This window comes from Pelodiscus sinensis, chromosome 32 (assembly GCF_052426305.1).
Source record: "Pelodiscus sinensis isolate ZL-2025 chromosome 32, ASM5242630v1, whole genome shotgun sequence".
In the NCBI taxonomy this organism is placed as follows: Eukaryota; Metazoa; Chordata; order Testudines; family Trionychidae; genus Pelodiscus; species Pelodiscus sinensis.
In genome coordinates, this window is record NC_143083.1 from 6,166,552 (window position 1) to 6,185,905 (window position 19,354).

Here is a 19,354-nt window from a genome sequence, read left to right on the forward strand (position 1 = left end):
ATTAACAGGAGTTTCAGCCAGGAGTCCCTCTCCTTCTTGGTCCTGGGCTTAAAGCTCTTACAGATAGAGCAGCTTTCGGCTCGATGGGCCTCTCCCAGACACTTTAGACAGTCGGAGTGGGGATCTCCGCAGGGCATAGGCTGAGCAGGAAGCACAGGGTTTAAAGCCCTGGGGCCCTGGCATGCCCTCCCCTCACGGGGAGAGTCCTGCTGTGCTCCCCTATCTAACTAATTACACTGTTTACAGCACTTAACAACTACTTAACTAGATAAAACTTCAATTAGAACTATAATACAACAGATAAAAAATACAGTTGCTAAGAGATAGGCTAACAGCCTGAAAGCATGCTCCAGCTACCTTCAGGGGTGGTAAGAAGGAACTGAGGGGGTGGAGGGGCCAGCAGGGGTATATATGCACTGGTATACCGGCGCCACTCCAGCGGGCTCCCTACTGGCCCTATGAATACTGCTAAGGGAAAAAAGCTCTGGAATCCGTGCACGCGGCGCGTGTACACCTGATCAGAATGGACATGAGCAAGCACTCGAAGAAGAATCACTTGGCAGCTCTGCCACTGCAAGGTATCGAAGGCCATTTGATAAACCTCTTGCAAAGTGAACTGGATGCATGGGGGGCGGCGTGATGGGGACTGAACTAGAAAGTGACCCAGGAGCCCCACTCAGCCCTGAAAGCCTAACAGCATAATTGTGTTGGCCCCACTGGTGCAGGCAGCAATGTCAGTGCCTCTAAAGAGTAGCACCATAGCCACGATGCAGGGAGACCTGAGGCTGGCCCCTCCCTGCTACTCAGGATGCAGAACATGCATGTGCCTAGTATGGTGCATGCAGGAGCAAATGGGAGCCTGGGTTAGACCTCCCAATGCACATGCTGATCTTAGAGAACACAAAAGGGAGACGTTAGCCACCCAGAGCCCAACTTTACTCTTTAGGAGGTGGCCCCAGCTCCTCTCCCAGCCTTTAGTTTTAGGCAAATAAGGGTCTCCTGAAAGGACTGTCTCTGGCCCATGCTTTGATTTTTAGACTCATGCCCTCTTAGCGCCTGGAGTCAGTCACCGTGTTATGGCCCCAGGAGTAGCATTTTACCAACAGGTGAACACAGCAGGAATAAAGTGATAATTTCATATTTTATAAGCTCACAGTTTCAAGTGAGAGTTTTCATATTCTGAAACATTGTGAAATTTCAAGATCACAGTATTTTACAATACAAAATGTCTCCATTTGGTATAATATCATTTTACTCCTTCTGGGATTATAATCATTATTAAACACACACACACACACACACAACCTTCTCATAAGTACAATACCATCACAACAGAAAACAAAGGCAAAAACCTGCTGCAATGATCTCAAAATCCATTTAGTGCAAAGGAGCCCGGGACTGTTAGCAATGTCCAATGAGAAAGGATCTTTAGATGCTCATTTTGAGACATGGCATAGAGTCAACCTCTGAATGAGATCAGGCTGCCAGCTTCTATACTGAAGCTTAGAACAAGTCTATATCCACACGAAAGGACTGAAACACAATATGCATGGCCATTAAAAATAGTATTTATATATAGATATATAGAGGGATTTTTTTCCCCAAGTAATGTATTTTGTTTCAAGAAAGAATTCTGGCAGATAAACACTTCTGGCCTTCTGTCTCTGGACTCAGAGCCCTTTAGGGCCATTGCAGGCAGCCAGATGCTTATCATCTGTTTGTTTGCTGGCGCTGAGAGCAAGTCCCTTTGTGTTGGGATGATCGCTTTGCCAGATCCCTGCAGCCACCACATGCCTTGTCCCCAGGAAACAGCTCGATCTGCTTCTCTGCCGACGCTCCTAGAGAGCCACTCTGGTCCTCACCTTGCTCCACTGGAGGATGCCTGGCAGGGGGTAATTCACACAGTTGTTTCATCTGCCGTCTTCTTCAGGAGCTGGGTGGAGAGCAGGGAATGCTGAACAGGGCGAGAGCTCTTGGAGTCCGGAATCATTAAGCGGACTTTCTGATTGGTCCTTCTCCACTCTGAATACAGCTGGCAGTGATAACGGAATGAGACCTGAGGGACAACAAAGCATCAGGCTGATTACTGAGCTGCCTAGGCTTGGCACACAATGGCTGGACCCCACAGAACAAAGCTGGGACCAGCTAGAGAGACCTGACAGCAGCCTTCCTTTGCCCTGCAAATTGCTGTCACGCCCCACCGAAGCCACAGGAGGCCAAGCTGGGCCAACAGGGCTAGGATAGCACTTCAGGCCTTGGTTAAGGGACTACGCTGATTGTCTGCAAATTCAGTCTTGGGTTCTGCTGGGTTTTGTAGTTTCAGAAATTGTCCCTAACTTGTAATGCAGACAGGTGGGGCTGCTGAGAGCACATCCCTGGGCTAGAGTTTGCTGGGTTTGGTTTGCACCAGTGCAAGTGACCCCGAGCACTCGATCTGGGGTTAGAAGGACCGTCCCACAGGCAGGCAATGCCAAGCTTGCTCCCAGGGGTTTTGAAGCTCTTGCAGTAACTTGTTTTCATGACTACACTTTGGCCTTCCCCTCTGCAAACAGCCCTGCTCCCAGAGGGACCTGCAGCTGAGCCCAGGACTCAGCTGGAATCCAGAAGGGAAGCACGTGATGCTTGCCAGGTCATGTGACTGAATGGACCAGGAATCCCTGACACAGGCTGGGACAATGGACATGGGACTCCACAAACTATCAAAGCAGGAGGCTGTAGGGAGTTTAGGGCTAAGTTTTCACCCCAGACTGGGGGTTTCCAAAGCTGAAGGGGAGTGGAACACACCTGTGAGGGCCTGCCTAGAGTTGTGAACACCAGTTATCCACTTTCAATATTCTCCCTTTGGGGCATACGGCAGCGGAGAGCACGTGTGTTTGGGGGGCAGAAAAGGGACGGAGAGACAGAACAAAAACTAAATAAAGAGCCACATCCACAAACCCACAGAGAAACTGAACAGAAAACAGAGGAACCACAACACAGCGAGAGGCATAACAGTGAAGAAAAGGGGCAGGAATTCATGTGTGGAGGGGAAGGCTCCAACCAAAGAAGGCTGAGGACTATCCCACAGACTTTGGCCACTTCTTTAAGCATTAGAAAGTGGGGTTAGGCAGATACAACGTGCCCCCTGGCCTTCAGATGCCAATTGCAGACCGATTCTCAACATGCCCTGGAGAGGGGCAAGTGGGGAGTGTGCAAGAACCTGTTCCCAGTAACAATGCCCTGAGCGTCCCATACACACCTGAGGCAGAGAGCCCAGAAACAGTGGCAGCTCCGGATTCCCTTGGCAGCAGCAGCCACTTTCAAGGCAGCAGTCGGGGTGCTCTATTAAATAGCGGACTCTGCGTGCTTCTGGTGAGACTCAGCTGCTCTGCTATGAGAGACTCACAGCTACAAGTTCTCCAGTGAGAAAAGGAGGGCAGGCTCCCGCCAGTTGGGCGGGGTCGTACTTTTGGACAGAGCATTTTGTGGCCCCTGGCCATTTTCTTAGAACTTTTATGAAATCTTTGGTAGCTTCCTACTTGAATGTCAGTGACCCCATCAATCTCCAAGAGGGGAGACCCACAGACCATTCTACAGGCTAATGCTCCTTTTCCTCCTTGCCATGGCAATGCTGCTCCTGACGAGCTCTTGCTGATATATCACACAGCCAGACCAGGCTGGCCGGAGTGCAGAGTCCTATGCTCCAAGGTGGTCTCGGACAGTTATTTTATCCACAATATTGCTTGTCCCAGTGCCGAGATCCTGGGATATTTCTTATTTGAAAGCAGGAAGACACAGAAAAGCTGGGCTTACTTCTCTCCCCACGTCACTAACCATACCAGTCACCATACTAATGTCAGACTTGGTCTGTCCACTTCTACGGCCCATGCTGCACACACTACACCAAAAGGGCATGTGAGAATCATAGAAGATTAGGGTGGAAAGAGACCTCAGAAAGTCATTTAGTTCAGTCCCCTGGCCAAAGCAGGACCAACCCCAACTAAATCATCCCAGCCAGGGCTTGACAAGCAGAGCCTTAAAAACCCCTAAGGATGGAGATTCCACCACCTCCCCAAGTAATACATTCCAGCGCTTCACCATCTTCCTAGTGAAATAGTTTTTCCTAATATCCAACCTAGACTTCCCCCACCATAACTTGAGGCCATTGCTCCTTGTTCTGTCATCTGTCACCACTGAGAACAGCCTCTCTCCATCCTCTTTGGAACCCCCCTTCAGGAAGCTGAAGGCTGATATCAAATCCCCCCTCGCTCTTCTTTCCTGTAGACTAAATAAGCCCAAATTCCTCAGCTTCTCCTCATAAGTCATGTGCTCCAGCCCCCTCATCATTTTTGCTGCCCTCCCCTGCACTCTCTCCAATTTGTTCACATCCTTTCTGCAGTGGGGGCCCCAAAACTGGAAGCAATACCCCAGATGTGGCCCCAGCAGGCTGAACAGAGGGAATAATCGCTTCCTTCAATCTGCTGGTAATGCTCCTACTAATGCAGTCCAGTGTCATTAGAACATAAGAAGGGCCATACTGGGTCAGACCAAAGGTCCATCTAGCCTAGTATCCTGTCTGTCGACAGTGGCCAGTACCAGGTGCCCCAGAAAGGGTAGACCAAAGACAACGATCAAGCGATTTGTCTCCAGCCATTCATCTTCAGCCTTTGACAAACAAAGGCCAGGGTCACTGTTCCTTCCCCCGGCTAATAGCCTTTTATGGACCTAACCTCCATGAATTTATCTAACTCTTTTTTAAACTCTGTTATAGTCCTAGCCTTCACAGCCTCCTCTGGCAAGGAGTTCCACAGGTTGACTGTGCGCTATGTGAAGAACTTTATTTTATTAGTTTTAAACCTGCTACTAATTTTGATGTCCTCTAGTTCTAATACTATGGGAATAAGTAAATACTTTTCTTTATTTACCCTCTCCACACCACTCATGATTTTATAGACCTCTATCATATCCCCCCCCTCAGTCTCCTCTTTTCTAAACTGAAAAGTCCCAGTCTCTTTAACCTCTCCTCATATGGGACCCATTCCAAATCCCTGATCATTATAGTTGCCCTTTTCTGAACCTTTTCTAATACCAAAACATCTTTTTTGAGGTGAGGAGACCACATCTGTACACAGTATTCAAGATGTGGGCATACCATAGTTTTATAAAGGGGCAGTAAGATACTCTGTGTCTTATTTTCTGTCCCTTTTTTTTTAATAATTCCTAGCATCCTATTTGCTTTTTTGACTTCCGCTGCACACCTGCTGAGAAGCAGTGAATTGGCAGGCACAGACAGGAACTCTTTGGCAATAGCCTCAGCAAGTTACATTGTGAAATGTCATTTATTTGTTTTCGTGGGAAGAGCCCACAATTTGCTCTGGGCTGGGCAGCTATCGAAGAGCTGCCGACTCGGCCACAACTGAGCTCCAGGCACAAGGGATGATAACTCACAACTGGGCCCTGGGCTCACGTACCAGGTGACACAGAATTGTTTGCACGGCACGGCGCAGCTCACTCACCAGTGTCCAAAGGACATAGATAGTGAAAAGTGCAATAGTAAGTGCTATGAGTCCGATGGCTTCCAGCCGGCTGTTGAACTGCAGGTGATCTTGGGCACCACGGAGACACAGCCAACCCGAGATTGCCGCCAGGGGAGTAATGAACAGGAAACACACCAAGTCGCAGAAGAGGGTCCTCTTCTCGTTACGAGGGCCAGGATCCTTCAGCCACTGCAGGAAGTGGAGCAAAGAGGCGATTAGGCAGCAGCACAAGAGCTAACCCATCCCAATGTGTGGGAGCAAAATAGGAGCCACTGTTCTGTGGCGTGTTTGCTTCTCATTAAGGGAATCCTATAAATGAACCTGGGGCTTTACAACTGCAACTCCTCATGGGGCCTCATAGAATCTGGCTGAAAACACTAACCCAGCCTACGAGGTGCTACCACATCTGCCTGTGCAGAGAGGCATGCCAGACTAGAAAACGCAAAGCAGAATGCTGCTCTCCAGACATAGCAATGAAGGGAAGGCTGCTGCTGGCAGACAAGGCCCCTTAGAGCTGAGTGCAGATCTGCCTAAGAGCTGCTTGCTGTAACCTAAGAATGGGAACAGGCCAGCATCTTTGTGCAGGATTCATTGCTCTTGGGTTACAGGGTTTGTGTTAGGCCTGAAATCCAACCAAGAGGGCTCTGGGGCCAGGGAAGGGAGCTGAGAGGAAGCAAGATTGCTGTTCACCCTACCAGCAGAAGACATTTATTTCACTGAATCAGAGAGCAAATGCAGCCTGCAAAAGGTGCTGAATCAGAGTGTTTCCAACATACCACAACAATTAGGGTACATCTACACTGCAGAGCTATTTTGGGATACTGGAAATATCCCAAAATAAACTATTACACATCTATTGAAGCAGCCTGTTATTTCAAAATAGATTTCAAAATAATGGGCAGCTTATTCTGACATGCCAGTAACCCTCGTTCCACGAGGGTTAAGGGGCATTCCAGAGTAGCGAGTTATTTCAAAATACACTCCAAATAAGCTACACAGTTTGCGTAGCACAAATTGCATGGCTTTGTGTAGGCGCACCCTCAGAGCGCAGCAGAGCTGGTTAGAAAATGTCTGACAAAACCATGGACAGTTTGGTTTTGCTGAAGGTCTGACAGAACTTGATACGGTTCTGAGAGAAGCCTACCTGGCTTTCTACCAGCCTCCCCACTTGATACCGCGGCAACCTGCCTGGTGGGTTGTTGGCAACCCGGGGCTCCCAGTCTATAGCCCACCAGCCCGGAGCTGGGTGCCATTCCCATTTGGAGAATCTAAACATTCTGGGGGTTTGTTCCTATTGAAACCAAATTTTGGAACCTTCTGTGAATAGAATTGCCTTTCAGAAGCTCTTCGGGACTTTGCTTCACTTTGGGCTTCTCCTAGGCTCTGTGGCCCAGTGCCTTGCCAATGGTCAGCCAGAGCCTTCTGCCTAGGGAATGATTAACCCCAGACAGGACACTCTCCATGGGTCATCACCTCAGAGGCAGCAAACTGGAGGGGAATAATCCCTGCTGAAATAACTCAGGAGAATACCAGAACATGTAGGATGGGACTGAAAAGCCTCTTGCCTGAAAGGGCAGGTTGACTACTGAGCATTGGAAACCCAAGTACAGTCAAGGGAAGGTGATTCCGATGCACCTTCTTGCCTAGCATGCCCTGTGCCAGAAGCTCCATGTGCTAGGAAAAGCCTCCCCGAGGACCCAACTGCTCTCGTGCCTGGTTTTAGCCTAGCCTCATAGGCGGGGGAAGGGATTCTGCTATTTGCAGAGGTAACGTTGTGGGCAAAAGAGCTGAAACCCCTGTATCACCCTGGCAATGCTCAAAGTCAACATCACTTCCATTCTGTGAGGAGCCATCCGCAGCTCCATTGCATGACAGACGCCAAGGCATCATCAAAGCAAGAGCTACAGGCCAGGAGACACTCACCAGATAAAAACAACAAGGAGTCTGGTGGCATCTCAGAGACTAACACATTTATTACGGCACAAGTTTTCACGACATACAACTCACTTCCTCAGATGCTTGAAGTGAAAGTTGTTGTTGGTAGTGGTGGTGATGGTGGCAAGAGTCACAGATTGCAAGGATTATCAGGTCTGAGCTCCTGCATCAGACCAACCATAAACCTGCCCTCAAATCATTCCTAGAGTAGAGCTATTTAAGAAAACATCCAATTTTGATTTAAAACCTAGCAGAAATGAAGGATCCACCATGATTTCTGGTAGGTTGTTCTAATGGTAAGTTACTCCATTTAAAGTCCTTAAAAGGATCCTTCAAAGGACACATTGAAGGGCTGGAAACCCCATGAGAACAAGTTTTCAAGAAGAGGAGCATAGTTGCTAGGGTCAGAGTCAGGGGACGGGTAAAGGAGCAGGAGGATGAAGTACTAGATCTGAACTTAAGCTTGGAAGTGATTGCTTGAGATTTTGGTAAGAGCGATTTCAATGGAATGAAGGGGGAGAGGACTAGGATGAAAGGAACACCAGGTAACAATTGTCAAGTGTGTGCAGAGGGCTTTCACGTGAAAGAAAGAAGGAGGATGAGGTCGTAGCTGGAAAGGCAGGTTTTGTTTTATATTTCAGGAGAGACTAAAGCATGATTGTCCTGTGAGACGAAAGAGGCAGAGAAGAGTAAAGGAGTGGAGGAGACTGGCTGCAAGGGGTGGTCAGGAGATGGGTTGGGAAGAGTCACTGGAGCAAGCAGAGGGTCTACAGAACAGGTGACAAGAAACCTGGGCATCTGTAGAGAAGGACAGAGCTGTAGGACAAGAAGGTCACATTGTATTAAGTCAGCAAGAACTAGAAGGGAACACGGCAGAGAACCAGAGAAGGAAGCTACATTAGTTCTGAAACTGACTGGAAGCTTCTGGCATGAAAAGAAAATAAAAGAATGTAAAATCTTCCAGCTGTTGTTCCAGGCCCAGGACAACACTCCCACCTGGCTGCTCCATGATTGCTGCAAAGGGGCTTCAGCTGCTTGATCCCTGGCATGTAAGCCTTTAGTTAGTTTCTCAGCAAAGTCCAGGAACTGGCCTCGACTTGAGGTCCCTATGCACAACCATGGTGCAAAGCCTCTCTAGCATCCACCCCAAGAACTGTGCCCGAGAACTATGCCCAAGTGGCCCAGGGCCCATATTAACACTTCAGACGCCCACTGTAGTTTCAACACTGCCTCTTCCAGAATTTTTGCCATATGGGTATTCTGGACAGATAGATCATGTCTTTAGCAGGTTTAAAACAAATAAAAGGAAGTTTTTTTCATGCAGCACAATGTCAACCTGTGGAACTCCTTGCCAGAGGATGTGGTGAAGACCAGGATTTTAATAAGGTTTAAAAAAGAACTAGATAAATTCATAGAGGATCGGTCCATTGATGCCTATTAGCCAGGATGGGCAGGAATGGTGTCCATAGCCTCTGTTTGTCAGAAGCTGGGAATGGATGTCAGGAGAGGGATCACTTGATTCCCTGATCTGTTCACATCCTCTGGGGCAAGTGGCATTGTCCACTGTTACAGGACAGGACACTGGTCTAGGTGGACCTTTGGTCTGACCCAGTATGGCCATTCTTACGTTCCTTAAGGACACAGGATAGGTGTAAAGCACCAAAGGCACCGGGTTCTAATGCTGTCCTTTAACCAATCTAAGAAATGCATTGATTTGACCAAAAATAAGTTGCATGAATGTCTCTGCCTCCTGTTCCTTACCACTCCAGAACATTTGTTGGCCTGGGATCAGAGTCCTCTGGGGCATCCAGGATTCTCTGCTGCAGTGCACGGCTTGTGTTTTCAAAACCGGAGCCTTCTCTGCCGAGCCTGCCTTCTCCAACCTTGGCGGATTGCTTCCTGCCTCAAACTTCCTACATGGCTCTATCATCCCTCTGGGATTCCTTTCTAATCCCTGCTTTGTCACCTCCGCCTGCCGTGGTTCGGAATGGTCTACTGATGTCATGACGTCCCCAGAAGACGAGCAGCAAGAAGCAGCTTCTCCCTGAATAGGTGGCTGTTGGGTTCTAAGGACGACCGCTGTGCCTGGGCTGGAGCAGGATATGCATAAAGCTGGATCAGCAGTAGAGGACACACAGCCATAGGCACTCCACAGTACTGAACAGAATGCAACAGCAATATAGAGGCTCCCCGAATCATCACCGTTGGCAGGCCCATGCAATACACTGCCACTGGCACAGAAAGAGGAAAGAAACTGCAAGACAAACTCATGGTATCAAAAATACTGAGATCCATGGAAGACAAAAAAAAACCCCAAACTACTTTAGGTGAATCTGATCAGTTAACAGGACTAGTTAAAGACTGAATTATCATATAATTAACAGGTCACAGCAAGGTTACTTCAATACAATGACTTAACTTTGAGAAGGAGAGCAGATAATTAAAGGGTGTGTGAAAACTGTTTCTTAAACATTTCCATCCAGTGAAAACACTCAGAGTGATTTTAATTAACAATAGATGCTATGGCATAAAGACAGAATGCAAGGATATACCAACTGCAAAGCCCAGATCTGTATGTAACAAACATGGAAGCAATTCCAATACGGTGCAAAGTGACCCGTCCAAAAGATTACAGTATCATGAATGCAATAAAAGCAGCCCTTTTGCAATGGAATACAGCACATACAACAACAGACATACAGCTGGAGGGCAAAACCGCCTAGGTTACAGAAACAGAGCTCTTCCTTAGGTTGCTTCATACACTTCTAAACAGGGATCTACAAGAGTTTAGTTTGCAATTTTATAAATATGTGAACAAGGTGTGAATGTCAAAGTATGTATGGCCCAAGGGCGACTGGCAAGAGAAAGTAGTTTTGGAATTTAAAAGGTTGCTATTGAAGTGCACATACTTAAATATTTGTCTTTTACTGAGATCCTAAGACCTTAGCTGGGCTGGAGACAGACTAGTGATGGTTCAGGGTGGATTTTATCCCAAAACAAGATACCTTTGGGTGGCTGTTTAGATCTGTCACTGTGATTGCCAACAGCTGGTGCTGTGAAGTCTGCAGCACATCTGACAAACCCCAGCACCAACACCTGCTTTGTTACACCCGGAAACCTGAACTATTCCGTGCAGGTCACACTGCCAAGAGCACAAGCTTTCCAGGGACAGGGGTGAGTTATTCGACAGAGGCAGCACTACCAAAGACTTTTGGGGCTGCAAGTTATACCAAAGGAGACTGGCGATCATCCATTCCTGGAGCAGGCTGGCAGCCAGCAGCTCTTTCACAGACTCAAGAATCAACTCAGTGTCATGTCCTATTAATAACACGTAGCTGGGCCAACTAAAAACTGCCCTAATTTAAAAACACTGCAGTGGAGGATAGGACAGGGTTAAAATGATGTTAAGATGTTTAAATTAATAGTTAAAATAAGGAGGAGCCAATTAGCACTATAGACATATTCCGATACACAAAGGGCTCCAAACAGGAGAGAAATCACATACAGTTACAAACTCATTGAATCTGAGACACAAGGAAGGGAAAAAGGACACAGCTCAGGCACAAATGGGGGGAAAGGACAAAGACTGAACAGTTTACAAAAAGAAAAAACAGATGTCAAAGTATTTTGGTGGACCCTTTCCCCTGAGCTCCCCACAGTCAGAAAAGGGGAGGGAAATAACACTCGGCTTTGTTAGTAAGCAGCAGCCAGCGAGATTAATGAAGTCCATGAAGAACAGTGAAGTTTGCCCAGAAAAGGCTGCCAATGTCAATATAAACAGACTCAGCAGCATCTTGAAGACCGCCCCCTCGGGAGAAAGGAGGCAGACTTAGCAATGAATAACTCGTCTCACATAGCTCTGCCTGGAGGCCAGAGAGAGAGACATCGCAGTGCATCCCATTAGAGCCGGGCTACTCAACTTTGGAAGCCCGAGGGTCACAATGACACCCACAGCACATGCTGGGGGCCTCAACTGAAGTGTGGTTGCATGTACATGCAAACATATATGTAAAGAGCTTCCTTCACACTGACGGGCAGGAATACAAAGATTAAGGCAACATTACACAACACAAGAGCCCCATTTAAGTCAGTTCTGGTGATATGAATAAAATGCAATATTTATTCGATTTCCACCCATAGGACAGCACTTTTAACAAGCATCAATAGTCCAGGAATTTAACTACTAAAAGGCATCTCAACCCAAACTGCACCGCAGGACGCAAACAAATGGGCCGCGGAACCGCACATGGCCCACGTGTTGAGTAGCCCTGCATTAGAGTAAACACATTTCACAGGCGGCAGACACACAAGCAGACTGATACCAAGCTATTACAGCAAATAATTCTTTTGATCAGTAGTAAACTCCTTTATTCCAGAGGTTAGCTGTTTGTTACTGAAAAACCTCTCTGAATAGCTGAAATACTAGTTGTGTTTTCTAAGATGAAGCCTGCAGAGTAACTATGCCTTTTGTCTGCACTTGACATGATTTTACTAAAGTAGAAGCATCTGGTTCAAAGTAGTTCTAGGCACTTTCACTTCAGGGGTGAGGAACCTTTTTGAGTTGGGAGCCACTGACCCACAGAAAAATCAGTCAGAGGCCACACAAAAGTGAGAAGCAAAACTCATTGATGTGGCCCCTGACTGAGAAGCAGAAAGACACAGCAGTGGCCCGAGGCCGGCTGCGGCAGCTGGCGCCCTAGGTGGAAGGCGCGATCAGTGCCTCTGCCTGCACGGCCATCAATGGCCGTGACATAATGACGGGGTGCCCCGGCGCCCCATGACGTCATCATCAGGCACCTGGGCCAGTAGCGCCCTAGGCAACTACCTAGTTTGCCTAGGTTCATGGGTCGCCCCTGGAAAGACACTCCCCACATTCTCCTCACACTGCTCTTGCACCCCAGAGCCTAGAGGGGCCTAGGCTAGAAGATTTTGTGGGCACGCCTAGGCTTTGGGGTGGGGTAAAAAATGAGGAGTTCATTGTGAGGGAGGGGACTGCCAGGAAGCAGACTTGGAATGCTTACCAGTCGCAGCTCCCCAGGGCTGTACCTGGCTCCATGTCCCCCACTGCTCCCAGGTACTGCCCCCTGCAGTTCCTGTTGGCCACAATTACAGCCAACTGGAGCAGCAAGGAAAAGCCTTCAAGAAGCGCTTTGCTGCACTGCCGTTTCTCCAGCCAGTGTAGGGGGAGTGGTAGCGATAAGGATGTTAAATTGCAGTTAATTTACTAGTCGAGTAGTCTATGGAATTCCCATGGACTACTCGATAGGCACTTCCGCATTCCTCCTTTGAAATGTACAAGAGCCCCTGCTGAGGGGAATGCAGAATGCCTTGTGCAGCCCAGGGCCAACGGGAAGTTCCCCTGACTCTAGGCTGCAGGTGGTGAGCCAGCTTTGAAATGTACAAAAGTCCCCAGTGGGGGCTTTTGTGCATTTCAAAGTGGCGGCACAGCATGGAGCCCGGGGCCGTGGGGGACAGAGTCCCTCCTGATCCCAGGCTCCATGCTGCACTATTTGATATGCCACACAGGAGCCGGGGTCAGCTGACTCCAGGTTCCGCGCAGCATTTCCCCAGAACCTGGGGTCAGTGAGGGACTCCCCAGCTGATCCTGGGTTCCATGGGAATGCGGTGCTGGAGCCCAGGATCAGCAGCTGACCTCGGGCTCCACGCGCCGCAGCGTTGCACAGCTGATCCCGGGATCAGCTGTGAGCGCTGCTCTTTGAGGTACTCCCTCTCCCCCGACTCCTTTGCTGCCTCTATCTGATAGAGGCAGCGGAGTAGGGGGGAAATCGGATAGTCAACTAGTTGACTAGTCTTTAACATCCTTAGGCAGTGTACAGGTCCACCCGCTCCACGTCAGGACACTACTCAAAGCTACACTGTGCATTAATTTAATAAAGGGAACACCACGTACAAGACAACAGAATTATACCTAGGTATGGCCAACAGGGCAAATAGAAACATCAATTCTGCATTTCCACAGTATTTTTGTTTGCAATCTCTACCATAAAGGCAAATTTATAGTTCTCTGGCCACCTCATTCACACAATTGTGTCTGCCTCTAAAGAGGCTAATAATAAATCTCTTAACCTCACCCTATTCTCCAACTCTCCTCTAGAGAATACGCCTGACTTTCAGCCAACTCCCAGGCAGTCCAAAGTCACGAACTCTGCTCTTTCATAGATTTCTTACAGCTCAAGTTACTATGTCAGAGCATTTTTATATCCAAAACACAGCTCTGGTTGAGAATGATCCTCCATGTGACCCTAGAAGACTGTTTCATATAGATGTAGGACCTACACTAAGCCATGCAGGTTCAAGGTTAATTTTTTAGAAAACACTGAAGGCAGGAGAGGATTCATGTTTTGCTAAATACAAAGCTTTACAGATAGCCAGAATGTATGGCCCAGGAGACCTGACAGTAGCCCAGAGTACTGGATTAAATGCCATTACATCTGTCATTTTCCTTCAAAGGGTAAAGAAAAGAACATATGAAGAGCCAAGCAGGAGGGAAGTGGTACCTCTGTGAGTGGCCTTGGTCTTCTCTCCACGACAAATTCAGTGTGGCAGAGCTCACAGTAACTAGTGTTGGAGGAGGAGAGCCATTTTTCCAGGCAGCTCTTGTGCACGGTCCCCAATGTTCCTGTGCAGTCGCAGGGAGAAAGCAGCCCCTCCCCATTTCCACCTTCATGGCAGATTCGACAGATGGGACCATCACTAGAGAAAGAGGCAAATAATGGGATGAAACTGCTGTCAGACTGGGCAGGGAACACAGATACACATCCCACCATGTCCACAAGGGCATGCTAATGCTACTGTGCTGGAGACTGGGGGAACTGTTGTGGTGGCAGCAGAAACAGCTTTGAAAAGACACAGTTGGGACACGTCAATAACAGCAAGGATGTTACTAAGCTCTACATCTTAGTACATAATGAGGGAGCAATCTTACAGTAGACCAGAGTCCAGAACAGCTACCTGGGCACCAGGGAAGCTTCTAAAAAGCACCAGATTAAGACAGATTCAGTCTTCCCTTTAAAGCATACACTGTACACAGAAATAGCTCACCAAGGAGATTAGGGTCTCAGCTCAGCAATCGTTCAAGTCATGAAACTGCAATATTAAAGATCAGATCACCCAGATGCCACTTGCTTCCCCCCTCCCACTCCAACACAGGCGTGATCAAGACCAGCAAGACCTGAAGTCCAAGGTTGCAGTCAAAATAAAAACAGAAGCCAGGCTCCTAACAGTAAAATGTCACATGTGAATAAATAAAGCAGCATCCAATAAATTACTAGCATACTAAACTTCTCTGTCCACCGCACTGCAGCCAGCTCCACCTTCCATCTGTGCACTGTCCATGTATAATACCAAGTCACCAACGTTGCGGGATTAGCAGTTATTTCTTCCTACACATTGGGAGAGGCTGCACCTTGCACACAGACAGCGGTTTAGTAATAATACAATGTATTAACCATATCCCCAGGGGTTTGAAATTGCACCTAAGACAGACATATTGGGATCAAGAGTGGAGGAAAATGCCAAATAGCAGAGGTTGGAGCGGCATGGCAGGAAAGTGCTCTTCTTGAAAAGGAGGAGAGATGATCAGAGACACAAGCCCACGGTACTGTTCCCAATTCCAGATGAGGGCAAGAAGGAGAGTAGGAAGCTAGGTCCTAGCCTGTTGTCCTGCTCCGAAGGCTCTTAGCCCTCTGCTGCTGCAGGATTTCTTGGTGGAGCTCCAGTACAGCCTGTAAATAGAAGGCCTTCAGCTGGTTAATAATGCTCCAAGGCAGGGTTTGTGTTTAATGGAATCAGCATCAGGGAGGAATGTGCAGGCAGGAAGGTTATTGCTGCTGAAATGGGAGCCTGCTACAGACACAAGAAATCCTGTGCCCCAGATGGGTAGGGAAGGATACTCACATGCCACAGACACGTAGAGCCTGGGTGTCCTAAAACACCCAAGATAGACAGGTTCTGAGACAGGGAGTGGGGAGAGCAGGAGGCAGCAGGTGCCACCTTGTACCCAGCTTCTCTGATAGAGAGAGGGAAGGTCAGGGCCTTTGGCTAACAATAGCAGGGGCTAGGGAGGGTCAGCACCACTCTCCAATGCTGCCAGAATTAGGGGGTGCAGCCCTGTCCTACACAGGCTATGCTGACACTGAAGCAAGTCTCCCTTTCCACACAATGCCCATGCCAGTTTGCTCACTAGGAAGTCCCTCAGCTGCCCATCTCAGGCCAATTGCACACCAAGTTCAGGGCTCCCAAGGGCACTGTATGTGCCATAGGAAACACATCGTCAATTGTGCTCTGCCACTCTCACCACCTTGCTCCAGCCACTTGGCATGCTCACCTCCTGCTCAGAGGCCACAAACCCTCTTCTCCTTCCAATCCCACCTGGTGCTGCTCAACTCCTGGGCCAGCTCCTCCTCTCTCCTTGTCCTAGCCAGGCCTTGGGTGAACAAACCCACCAAAGCTTAGAAGCCTCTTGCACAACATAGCAGTATCTTGGCTCTCCCTGCTTCTGTGCCCTTCCTCTGATCTACAGTACAGTACAATTGTTCAGGGCATGGGCCGTGTCTTATTTCATTCAAGCACCAAGTCCAGTTATGGGGCTATGGAAAAATGGCTCAGATCATTTGTAAGCAGAATTAACAACTGAGGCAGTAAAAAGATACCCCAACCCTCAAATACTCTCATGTTTGCTCAGAACGGGATCTGTGAACAACTCTCATCCTGTTTGGATCAGCATCGTAATAGCACCTTGGCTACCAACAAACAATATCAGCTGAAAAGCTTTCAAAATAAAAAAACAACCCTAACCCAGCCCTGACCTGTCTCCTGTGCTTTTAAGATCAGTCACACTGTTCCTGGCATTGTTTGATTTCAGGAGATCCTGTGGTCAGTGGCTGTGGCAGGACAGTCTACATTATCAGTAGCCTAGTTCCTTCCATCTCTTCCTAGTTTACTTTCAACAACTCTTTCGTTTCACATACTTCACCAAGTATCTGAGCCAAGCAGCAAAGCACAGCAGCATCTCAGGGTTACGGACACCTCGGGAACAGACTGGCTCCTAACTCTGAACAAGCTGTTATGGGATGCAGGCTGCCCAGAATGCGGGCAGGCTGGTTCTAACCTTGACTGCAAGGGTTAGAGTGAGACTCCCTGGGGCACTGTAACATCAGTGCACTTTGGTCCCTTCCAATGGTAAATCCACACAGCAGGGCTTAACTCAAAGTAAGCTACACAAATTGAGTGACGTCAATTGCGGAGCTTATTTTGAAATCGGGAGCCTCTAACCAGCACTTACTTCGAAACAGAGCGTTCTTCCTCACACAATGAGGGTTGCAGGAGTCGGAGTAAGAAGTCCTCCAGCTTGACAGTATTTCAACATTATTTCCAAATAACTGCCTGCTGTGTAGATGTGGACTAAGTTATTTCAAAATAAGGCTAGATATTTCAGGGCTGGAGGCGGGGCTGGCAGCCAGTGTGCTCCAGCCCCTCTCCCTGGAAGCCCGCTGCCACCCCGCGTTACTGCATCTCTATCAGAGGCAGCAGTGTGGAGTGGCCGCGGGCTCCTCAAGAGTGGGGCCAGAGTGTGCTGGCTGCCAGCCCCTCTCAGGCACTATAGAATAGTCAACTAACGATAAGAATTCATGAGGTTAATTGACTATTCAATCAACCAATATTTAACATCCCTAGGCCAGAGCAAACTGTGCAGGCTGGAGCTCTGGCTCAGGCTTCAGCTCCAGCCACTTTTATTCTCCAGGCCAGGTTGCAGTCGCAGCTTAGGAAGGGTCTTTCCTGGGCTCTGAGCTGGCAAGCATGTCCCCCTGCCTGCCAAAGCACAATCATCACCTCCCACTTGTAAGTGGCTGCCCCAACCCATGGCAAGGAGGAGTCGGGATGGGGACAGACTGGCAGCCCAGATGTGCCCACCTTTGTGGTGCAATAAGGCACAACACAGCAGTGTATCTGCTGTTTGGTTTGTGGTAGTAGGTTTGTTTGTTTCCACTATCACATTTTTATGCTCTGGATTCATCCACATGATTTAAAGGTATGAGCTGTTTCCCACCCAGGGTGACGTCCCAAGTCTTGAATCCAGGCTTCTGAACAGGCCAAGGTAGGCACAGGCAAGGGACTGGACCTCCCACTACTAGAAAGCATTAGTCTAGTTCTAACCAGCTGGGACACCTTCTCACAAGCACTGCTAACCCTCACCATGTTCGAATGGCTGTGGCTGCCCTCAGGAAGCTCCAACAGGGGCAAGATGCTGCTGCTGCATATGCAGCCCACTTTTGCCGACTGGCATCGGACACAGGGTGGAATGAGGTGGCCCACATATTCCACTTCCAATGGGACCTGAGTGAGGTCTGGCCCCAGCAAAACCACAGCAGGTCTGGGCACCTGTGCAGAGCTGACTTTACAATGTGACAACCAGTTGCGGGAAAGGTGTGAGGAGAAAAGCGAGTTTCCACGTCCCTGGTGTGCACGCACCACAGCCACCAATCCCTGTTCGGTATGCCAAGCACACGCAAATAGACTCTGCCTGTTGACAACTTAACTCTGAAGAAAAAGACTGATGATAACACCCCAATCCGTGCTCTATAATGGCCAACTAGTCCACTTTATCTTCACCCGTCTGGCCCAAAGATTGACTCAAAAGGGTCTGGAGACCAAGTCAACCCAGTCCTGGTCTAAGCTGGGCACAAGGGCAAGATGTTACCCCAAGTCTGAATCCTGATGGGGTCCTGAACCAGATCCCACCAGATGATAACACAACTCCAAGTGCCTGTTAGGCTAAGGATCCTGGGCCAACCTCAGCTGCTTACATCCACTGAAGAGGGAACACCCAGAAGACACCCTGGCCCCACAGGAGGTAGCGACTGGTCTAACAGAGATGGGAGCTGGAATCCTCTATTAACTTCCCACCAAATGATGTATTTGAAAAGAAAAAATGTGGACTCCCTACCTCACCATTGGAACTACAACGGTTTTATAAACATACAGCCCGGAGAGATAGTACCACTTGGCCTGCTACGTGCCTTGTTTGAACCTGAGCTAGCTACCTTACGTGCATACACGCAGGACAGTTTGATCACGGTTTTCATCCCTAAATCCACCTCATCTGCTAGGATGTATTTTCTCTTTCTGAAGAAGAAAGATGGCAGCCTCCATCTCAGTGTAGACTACCAGGCCACTACCAGGCCTTGATAGACAAAGTACTGAATTTTGCTTTGTCAACATCTGTGACTAGCTCTTCCTTCCACATATTCACAGTCCCCATTTTCCACTCTTCATCAATTCTTTGTTTGTAGTTTATGGATAGATTAGACATGGAATAGAATAACTGACACTCAGGCAGGATTTGAAATTAAAATCTCTGATCAAATCACGAGCTGAGTTGAATGCGAGGCCAATGTTTTCTGTAGATGGAGACTCAGATGAGCCAGCATATTTGAACTTTTTTGAGGGCCCCCACCCCCCCAAAAAAACCAAAAAAACATTCAGCACATTTCACTGCCATTTGACTGTTGAATCAACAAGCCCACAGGTCCATTAAGACAATCTAGTCTGTGGAGGACAAAGTGGAAGTCAGATGTGAAAAAAACTGTAAACACGCTCTAAAAATATAGCTTTACATTTTACAAGCGTGGTTAGATTGTATCCAGACTCATGAAGGGTCTCAACTGACACACAACATCCTCTCTAGCTCTCAGGCACTTCATACTGGCTGCCCATTTTGTGAGTAACTGGGATATTCATATACACAAGAATCATACATGTGTTATACTTGGAAACCATAATTTCTTCAATGCTTTTTTTGCCTTTGTACAGACAAGGTCAGCTCATGGCAGCAGACTACTGGAAGGAGGTGAGCAGCCCTCAGTGGAGAAAGAACAGGTTAA

The 19,354-nt window shown here is 48.2% G+C and overlaps 1 protein-coding gene across 2 annotated transcripts in view; it reads right to left on the bottom strand.

The window, feature by feature from the left end:
- Positions 1-1,122: 1,122 nt before the first annotated feature.
- The window catches only part of MARCHF2 (membrane associated ring-CH-type finger 2), a 50,127-nt gene continuing 31,895 nt past the window's right edge, over positions 1,123-19,354 (bottom strand). Inside the window, exons 3-5 of one of the 2 annotated variants that reach the window (XM_075903136.2) lie at positions 13,970-14,165; positions 5,496-5,705; positions 1,123-2,056 (exon numbers count right to left, since the gene is read on the bottom strand). In XM_075903136.2, the coding sequence (XP_075759251.1) occupies positions 1,898-2,056; positions 5,496-5,705; positions 13,970-14,165 (565 nt within the window). In that variant the 3' untranslated portion in view covers positions 1,123-1,897. The remainder of the gene's footprint in view (positions 2,057-5,495; positions 5,706-13,969; positions 14,166-19,354) is intronic. The other variant, XM_075903137.2, reaches the window with a different exon arrangement.